General features: G+C 38.2%; 1 protein-coding gene across 1 annotated transcript; it reads right to left on the bottom strand.

Moving 5' to 3' along the window:
- Positions 1 to 1,058: 1,058 nt before the first annotated feature.
- LOC309858511 (synaptotagmin-1) lies at positions 1,059 to 8,025 on the bottom strand. The gene is made up of 2 exons (XM_082751186.1): positions 7,850 to 8,025; positions 1,059 to 3,446 (listed from the first exon to the last, which is right to left on the bottom strand). The coding sequence occupies exons 1-2, from the start codon at positions 7,958 to 7,960 to the stop codon at positions 3,240 to 3,242; spliced, it is 318 nt and encodes a 105-aa protein (XP_082607312.1). The 5' UTR covers positions 7,961 to 8,025; the 3' UTR covers positions 1,059 to 3,239.
- Positions 8,026 to 9,368: the final 1,343 nt, after the last annotated feature.

Below are 9,368 nucleotides of genomic sequence, written 5' to 3'. Positions count from 1 at the left end.
TCTGAGAATGGAGTTAAACAAGTCTTATTTTCAGTCCCATTTTGGAGAGGCTTTGTGACTCAAGCTGTAGAATAAGAACCTTGGAAAACACCTTTCGGGCAGAGTGGAAAGCCTGAAGGTGTGCAGGGTGAATTGCTGATAAACTGGAAGAGACAAACACACGGAGAATGAGGAGCGCAGGTCTGGGCATTGTATTCGCGTCAGCTGCTCTGTATTCACAGGCACGACTTGGGGCGCGGGGCTGTGCAGGCTTTTGTTCCGCCACTGCTGCTTCCAGCAGCCTCCGAAGTCCTCTGGCCTCTGACTCAGCCGCAGAGACAAGGAAGAGAAAGAGTTGAAAGGCGGCAACATCAACAGGAAATAAAACATTTTTATTGAATATCCATGTAATATGTTAAGTCATTTTTAACAACAATCAGAAAACTATTGTGGGGTCACTACACAAAGTGAAACAAAATTTAAACCACTTCATCAAAAACGAAGGTAAATACAGCTAAAGTAGTTGGCTCGCGGGCCACGAGCCATATGGCAGAAGAGAACACCCCAACATTTCTACAAGATACAGAGAAAACCCACACATAGAAACACTCAAGCAGGCAGTAAATATACACAAAGGCAACTAGGATCTTTCTAGAGCATCAGCTTCTAATAGTTTACACAGCTTTGTCAGAAAGGTACACGTGGCATGTCTGAGGATGAATCTTGGTCTTAAAGCAGGTTCAGTCACTGACTGGTGAAACATGGCGTAGTCCCAACTGATTCTATGGTGACAATCCCATGTCTGGCAGTGTTGCAAGAGAATGCATTAGTAGTACTTTAATGTGAGAAATAATGTGTGTTCGGCAGCTTGAACCTGCTTGCCTGAAAGTGTTGTTTCAGTGTGAACAACTTAAAACTGAATACAGTGAAATTAAATGTCTGTTTCTGATGTTGAAAGAATTTTTAAAAGACAGTCGACTCCCTCTCTTTGGTAGAGTTTGGTCTCTTAAATTGGAAAGATTCTCATTTGACTCTTCTGTTCAAACTGGTATGAAATCTCACATCATGACTTGTGCATCTTCTATTATCTATTTTTTTTTTTTTTTTTTTAAATATGGACCATCCACAGAAGAGAGAGAGGTTATACTCCCTTGTCCTTTGTATCTGGCCCAGTCCTGACGAGTTTGCCTGTGGTGACTGGGCTGAAAGGCCAAGGGCTTGCCTCTTCTTTGATGAGAAAAGAAGAATGACAGGAATTCTAGTTTTATCAGGAAACAGCCAGGCCGGTGCAGTGAAGCCTCCCATCAGCCCTTTTTGAATTCTCTGTAGTTTTTTTGAAAAACGCGGCATGGTATCCTAAAGTCTGAACACGAGGCTAATGCTCGGTTTTCCTCCGTCTTGTTTTGGTATTCGTGAAGACAAACTTTCACCTCAGCGCGTCACTGCTGTCTGTGGCCTAGGAGCTGCGATGGGCCACGGAAGTGCGTGGATGCAGCGTGAGCTAATCAGCTGCCCTTCCACAAAGCGGTCGTCTACCAGAGTGGGGAAAAACATGGAAGATTGCACAGTGCTTGACAAAATGCTGTGTGTTCCACCCCAGTCTATGTATCTTTCTTGTCCTATGCATAGCTTTTCAGTTCTGAATTGGTCCTTTGTAATGAGAACTGTTTGTGCTACACACACCTTGGGCAGTGCAGTAGAAGGGAATGGCAGTATTGTTACAACATCACTACAGAATAAATTGAGTGCTATCCACTGAGGAAACTACGTGTCTAAGCACACACGGCAGTCACAGTGTTACACAGAGCAGTCCTTGAAGACTCTTATGGAATGACTAGTAGCTTCATAATAGTGCCATTTACTACATAATGACATTGAGAACATTAAAAACTCCTCCTAAATCAAGCATCTAGTATACATAAGAGGTTGCTCCAGTTTGCTAGAACTTGTTCTTGGTATTGTTTCACCTTTTTTTATTTTTTTTTTAAAGGACAAATTAAAACTTATTTAAGTAAAAAGAGCATATAAAAAGATCACTAGCTGTTTTGGCTTAATTGAAGTGCATTCAGAACTATGGCTAATTGTTTATTTTTTCATCTTTTGATGGGATTACAATACTGTCTGTTTACCACAAAGTAATTTTGTGTAATAAGCACAGATTACTGTGTTAAAAATATTCTGCATTCCTTCTAATATGGTTTTGTATAATAAAATATTTTGTTACAAAGTCTAATGTGCAAACCTTTTGGAATTATTATAGGTATGAAATCTGGAACAGAATTCACAGGATGCACGTTTGTATAAAGGTGATAACGGAGAGCTACTTTTTTTTTCTTTTTAAATAGTCAGGCAATATTTCAGAAATGCTGAATTCTCAGCTTCTTCCCACCCACCCTATCCCCAAACAAATGCACCCACACACCCATACACCCAAACCCACACCCCCCACACATACACACACACGGAACACCGTCGTGTTGTTACTCTATATGCAGTAATATGAAATCTTTGACTCCTGTTCAGTTGCTTCCTTGAATGTAGGAGTAAAGCCCTGGTTTTAGCTTTGTAGATGTGTACAGACAGACGCTGTTCTGCTTTGTGGCTATGCTTCCTGGAGGTCAGTCTGGATGCTGTTCAGATCATGCTAATTTGCCTGTGAAGAAATTCTACAAAATTGGATTCACCCACCAAATATGTGGTGTCAGTGTATCTTGGTTCTCAAATGATTGGTAGAAAGTTCAGGTTTAAGTTGTCCTTTAAGATGTCAGTTAGACTGTACTAGTGCCTTATAAGTTGATATTTTTGCTGGAATGCAGACAATACTATATTTACCATATAATATATTATCAGCTCTCCTATATTTCAGTCAATTTACATAATTTAAAATAGAACATCTTATTAAAAACATCTAGATATACACAGATTAGGAAACGCTAACAACATACAAATACACAAACTAGAAATAAATCTTCAGCATACTGGTATATACAACAGTGTGATACAATAAATAATTTCAGTCATGCTCTATCTACACATCATATTGCTTAAAAGAAGAGTAGATTTGGAGGGCAGTGGCATAATGAAGGGCTTAGGGGCTCTCTACGTTTTTAAATTTGTGCAAATTAAAACAGGATTTGAAGTACCACAGAGTTGTGTTAGGAATGCATGGCTGGATAGATGAAAGGACCCATATTACTGAGGTATTTACAGATACTGGCTAAAGAGCACTATGTGGGCAAACGCAGAAAGGCTTCTTTCCTTTACTTCTTGACCGCCAGCATGGCGTCAACTTCCTCCTCTACCTGTAGGGTGTGCCACTGGGCAATGGGTCGCCTGGGGTTGGCCAGCATGTCTGACCAGTGTCGCAGCTCTGCCCCGGTGCTATTGTAGCCCACAAAGACTTTGCCGATGGCATCGTTCTTGCCAATCTTGTCATAGTCCAAAACAGTTACCACCACTTGCACTTTCTGCAAGAGGACATAAAAAAAACATTAATCACCCCGTCCTCTTACAAAGCTGTCTGGAGATCGAAACCACTGGAAATAAGACCCAGTCTCAAAATACCAGGCCGAGACTGAAAATGACTCGTATGTGAAAACCTGAGTGCAATTCCTATTTCAACATTACGTCACCACCATCACTGTCTTCAGCTTCTCCAAGATACTGAATAAATGTTAAATTCTGTCAGGTATTTGGCACAATTCTAAGTCTTTTATGTGAACTATTCATTTACTTCTCATAATAGATCCTATTAATATTGCCATTACACAAAGAAGATGCCATTAAGTTCCCGGCCTGGGGTTGTGCAAGGAACGAGTGGCTTGGTTTTCACAATCTATGCCGTAATCCACCATACCTTCTGTCTTTGGGTCCCTTCTGTCCCCCACCCTTTGTGTCCCCCATCATCCCTTCTGTCAACTGTGTCCACCTCTAAGTCCATTTGTTTCAACTGTCTCATCAGCAAGATTTTTGGCATTGGTATTTGGTACAATAATCCCATGTTTATTGTGAGTATTAAATGTGACAATAGAGTGAAACATCTTTAAAAAGCAATAACTAAAGATAATTTCCCCATTTATACATTTTCTCAATAAATATTTGCTGAGTAACTGTTGCGTATCCAGCGCTGATCTCAAATGGAAATAACCTTTTAGCCACACAAGATTTACTTCAGTTGTTCCATTACCCTGTGAGAGTTTATTTAATAACTTACTTTTTAGAACTGCCTGAATTGACGAAAGCAAACCCATGCCATTATGATATGAAAGACACACTTTTTGAAAGCACATTTTAGTACTGCTTCCGAAGTAATGGATTAGTCAAAATATGTGAAGGCTCTAATCTAGAAACTGAGTGCAGGGATAAAGGAAGAGCTTAGAATAAAGTAGAATGCATAACATTTGTGGCCAGAGTTAAAAGGAACAGAAAATGGAATGATGGAAGCCAGGGCCAGATGAAGGTCCTGCTGAGTTCTGGTCCTTTCATGGACTTTGTACTCTGAGGACTGCATTATTGCCCCAGTGTACTGAGAGATGGCACCCATAGACAGTGTCACAGCAGAGAAAATAACCACTCTTGAAAGTGGAATTTAGAATGTAAAATGTAACACATTGGCAGTAAAGGAAACAAACCTTCTTCCCTTATGTAGCCTTGGATTGATTCCTTTATCAAGGGCATCATCTATCCACCGGATGGTTTTGGAAAAGAGAACAGAATCACTTTGGTTCTCAGGAAAATTCTCAGAGCTTCTCCCAAGCAAATTTTTCAGGAAGAAAGCATATTGCAGAGAATGGGGAGTAGGAGCTAATTACAGACATTATGCACAAAGGTGAAATGGGCTTTTTGGAGGCTGGAGTGAATGGCTGGAGTGGGTTATGATTGTTTCATCCAGGAATGTACTGATTAATCGTACTCAGGACAGAATATCCTTCTGATGGTCATGGATTAATTTTTGTAGCTACATATATAGTTTATTTATACATTTTGGGGATATAACATTTACATGTACTTTTGGAAATCAGCATATTTTGCTCATAATGTATTTCATAGGGATAGAGAGAGAAAACAGATAATCTTATAACCTCAGAATAAAGGAAACCCAGACCCCTATTTTAGTACATAAAATGTTCAACTGTTTCTCTAAGAAAACTAGGAAAGCAAATCTCCTGGGGAAAACTAAAAAAGAGATGAGAGGAAGAAGAAAGAAAAGAACAAACTGACAAGAGAAACAGAGAAAGAGGAGGAATGTAGTCAGAGATGGGCTCATCATTGCCATGCCTAAAAGTACTCTACGATGGGTTCAGGTTTCCTCTGTCCTGACAGAGTACTAGCTCCTCTAAAATGCTGCCCCCAGAAACCGAGCATATGTCTTGTTTTTAATGTGCTTCACTTATTTTTAAGATTTTATTTATTTGAGAGAGAGAGAGGGTACGTGTGGGCCACGAGCTGCTGGTGTGGGGGTCGGGGAGATGGTATGCTGGGCAGAGGGAGAAGCCAGCTGGCTCTCTACTGGGCAGGGAGTCTGATGCATGACCTAGCCTAAGTCAGAGGCTTAAGCAACTGAGCCACCAGGCACCCCCTTCAGTTTAATATATTTACATTTGCACAATTTATTGTTGCAAAAGGACATTTACTTTTTTTTTTTTTTTTTTTTTAACAGATGTAGAATTGTAGCTCAAAGAAAGTTTATGGTAGGATTTTTCATCACAATACCTTGTCTTAAATTGTTTTACAGTATTAAAAAACAAAGCTCAGGGTGCCTGGATGGCTCAGTTGGTTAAACTGTCTTTAGCTCAGGTCATGATCCCAAAATCCTGAGATCAAGCCCCACATTGGGCTTCCTGCTTGCCTGAGAACCTTCTCCCTCTCCCTCTGCCTGCCACTCCCCCTGCTTGTGCTCTCTCTCTCTGTCAAATAAATAAATAAACTTAAATAAAAAAAAATAAAAAACAAAACTTCAAGAGGTATTCATTTCCATTGGAGTAAGCTCTTAGAACTCAAAAGAGTTCACTGAACAAATACCGCAAAATAAATTGGAGAAAATTGGGTGTCTTTGGGGGTTGCCAGCTGGTCTAAAGCAGTGACCTCAGTAGCTCTGGCTAGTAAACAGGTGACTGGGGACAGGGAATCAGTGTCCTCTGCAATGTCGTTTACTTATATAACAACTGTTGAAAGTAAATATATGTAAATTGCTACCATGTGAAAACATACACGAGAAAGGTTATATAAAGACCATGAAGTGATGGTAGATTGCCATTGATTTTTAAAGAACTGCCCCATGCAATACAATAAATACTCCTGGCAACATGTAGCTTTTAAATTGAAGTAAATTAAAATTAATAAAATTTCTTGATCACACTAGTGGCTGAGGTGCTCATTACCTACTTGCTGTTGACTACTGTATTGGACCACACAGATGATAAAACATTTCCATTGTCAAAGAGAGTTCTAGTAGACAACATTGGTCCATATATTGTTTTAATTTTATTGTTAGATCTATTTTCTAATAAAGTGTTAATTTGAAAAAGACAAAATTAATACTGTGAATAATAATGGTGATGGGAACTATTTACTGAGCGTTCACCATTCCAAATGATTTCATATGCATAATCATATGGATTCTATTGTTCCTATTTTATATGTGAGGAGATTCTAAGCCTTGGTTTCCTTATATATAAAATTGGGATAATAACCTCTCTCATAAGGTTATTGTAAAAGACTTAATGAGATTATGTATGTAAAGTGCTTAAATTGGGGCCAGACACATAATAAATATACAGTAAATGTAGCTATTATATTAGCTTTCTTCATGGAATAAAAGTGTGATTTGCTCATAAGATACTATATTCTAAATTAGATTCTAGATTAAAGTAAAAATATGCAACTAAAGAATATTTACTGGTGTTTTATAGTCTGGACCTTTGGAAATTTCCAGGTGTAGTTTTAGTGCCTACACTTCATTTCTCCTTCACGTTGTGGGGAAACTTTTATAGGACCAAAGAGATAGACCTATATCAATTATTTAATAAAATGTAAAAGTACTGTTGCTTTAAGGCATTTGAGTTTCTAACAGCCAATATCCATTAAAGATTAGCAAGAAATAGCCAATAGTTATTGGATGTGAACTTTGAGTTCCAATAGTATCACTGTGGCTAGAAGGTAAGAGAACCTAAAATTATTTAAAAATTGCTAAATAATAAGATCATATACTATTATTGTGGCTACATGTAGCATCCTGTTCTGAACATCTTACCCACAGAGTCCTTTAATAGAATATTCCCTATCATAACAATCATTATCTAGCAAATTAAGGTTTCATCTTTACAAAATTATCCTTCCTTTCAACTCAGAAACAGGAAGTTAAATATAAACTATTAAAAATATGACTTAGTCTGATATTTCTATTTTTAATCACAATTTAATAATGAAAGAGTAAAGATGATGCATATTTATCATCAACTAAAATATTTCTTTTATCTCTCTCTCTCTATCTTTTTTTGCTATAAGGCTGTGATACGGAGAACTCCATATTGTGGCCTGGGAATGAATAGTGAAAGTTCATTTTCTTTTGGCCTTTTAACATTTATGGTACTTTTTGAGTTAGCAGAGTCGTTGTGTTGATTTTCTTTTTCCTACTTTATTTCTGCTCAACCGAATGCCAGCTGTTTTTGGCTGACGAGTCAGCACATCTTGTGCTGTATATTTCATCATTTCCTTCTTGATGTAGCTTGATTATCAAGTGTGCATGGGAATAAGAATGGCAAATCTAATGAAGGCATGTGCACTGATAATTTACAAGGTTTGTGCATTTCATTTATGCGGTCTGAAGAAATAAAACTGAATAGGAAGACAAAATTATGTTTGACATTACCTGGATTTGCTCAAAGGGTACTTCAAAGCTGAATGACTCATTGTAGTAGGGGTTAAGTGTGTTCTTTTTAATTGTTGTCTTTTTCTTCTTCAGCCTCTTGCCATTCTGCATCAGATGGATCTTCACATAAGGATCTGAAAAACAGAAACAAAAACTTTAGGAGATCAAGAATACATAGTTTAGGTCGTCCTCTCTGAAAGGGGTGGCCCCAACTGGTCGGTTTAATTCTTGATGCTTGACACGAAATAAAGCTTTGCTTGACTTTCAAAAAAAAAAAAAAAAAAAAAAAGAATACATAGTTTAGACTATAATTTAGCTTATTAAAAAAACTTGAGTATTCCCAACAGGAAAATCACTTTATAGCATATATTTAATATATTTTTTAAAATGTAAGCATTCTTTACTGAAAGATTTTAAGTAACCTCTGGGCCAGGTTTTTGCCATGCTGTCTCAATATTTATAGCTGGATTTAGGGGATAAGAGCCATAGTGTGCTAACAAACCAGCAATTTGAGGGGGGTTGGGGAATAGTCTTGACATGTAACATTTGCCAGTTACCAGTTAACATCTACCAGTTCCATGGTAGAAATACTCTCAGCATGGCTAATTTCAAGCTACTAAATAGTTTAACAACTAGCTTACCAAATCCCTGAAAATACTAATAATTGGCTCTTCTGAGCTGGCAAAGTAGTAGTTGCAGCACCACTGCATGGGAGTAAAACTCTTGACAAAAGGACAAAGGAGCCATTTCATGCATTCATTTATTCATTTACTCAGTCAATATTAGTTAGGCCCCAGGGATACAAATTAAAACCGATCATTGCTGTTTTCATGAGGAAACTTCAGACTCGTGGGGGGAGGGAGAGAGTAGGCTTGTAAAGAAATGAAATGCATATGAAATTACAAGTTGAAGAGAGTGCTCTAGAATAGAGCAAGAGCAGAGATAGGATTGAGAAGAGCAGGGATTGTATGATGAGCCTAAGGTAGCAATGGAATTCTTAGATTGCTCAAGTAAGGGCTCTCTGTGGAGGTAACATTTAAACTGAGATTTGAAGGCTAAAGGGAGAGAAGAGGCTGTGTGTGTGTATGTGTATGTGTGTGTTTATGTGTGGTGTGTGTGCAGTGATGGGTGGGGTATAGGTGGCAAGGGCAGAGAGAGAGAAAGAGAGATCTATTGATCCAGTACCTGTGCCTGAAAATCCCTAGGTAGAGAGTAAGTCAGTGCACATAGAAGTAATGAGAAAAGGAGCAGGATTCCCTCAGCAGTTTCCCCAAAGCCTCATTAAGTAAAGGTAAAGTAATAAGCAAATCAATGGAGGGGTAAGACAATTCTCATTCACAGTTCTCATTACTAATGGATGAACGAGGTACCTTCAGCCTTCAGGTTATTAAGAACCAACACCCAGCTCTGACAGTAACATCTTTCTACTGTTTTCTTAAGTATTTGTTCGGTTTACATGTGATGCATATTCATTACAGAAAGACATCGGAAAACAATGATAAACAAAGAGAAAAAAAAA

The sequence above is a fragment of the Mustela nivalis genome (assembly GCF_964662115.1).
Source record: "Mustela nivalis genome assembly, contig: HAP1_SCAFFOLD_2705, whole genome shotgun sequence".
NCBI classification, from domain to species: Eukaryota; Metazoa; Chordata; class Mammalia; order Carnivora; family Mustelidae; genus Mustela; species Mustela nivalis.
Note: the sequence above shows the minus strand (reverse complement) of the source record. Positions and strands in the feature narration are given on the sequence as shown.

What these genes read in the sequence shown, in the direction of transcription:
- LOC309858511 (XM_082751186.1), bottom strand. Translation starts at nt 7,960, where the DNA reads ATGCAGAATGGCAAGAGGCTGAAGAAGAAAAAGACAACAATTAAAAAG. An exon ending in TACCCTTTGAGCAAATCCAG is followed by an intron (nt 3,447 to 7,849) that starts GTAATGTCAAAC and finishes GTCCTCTTGCAG; the next exon opens with AAAGTGCAAGTGGTGGTAAC.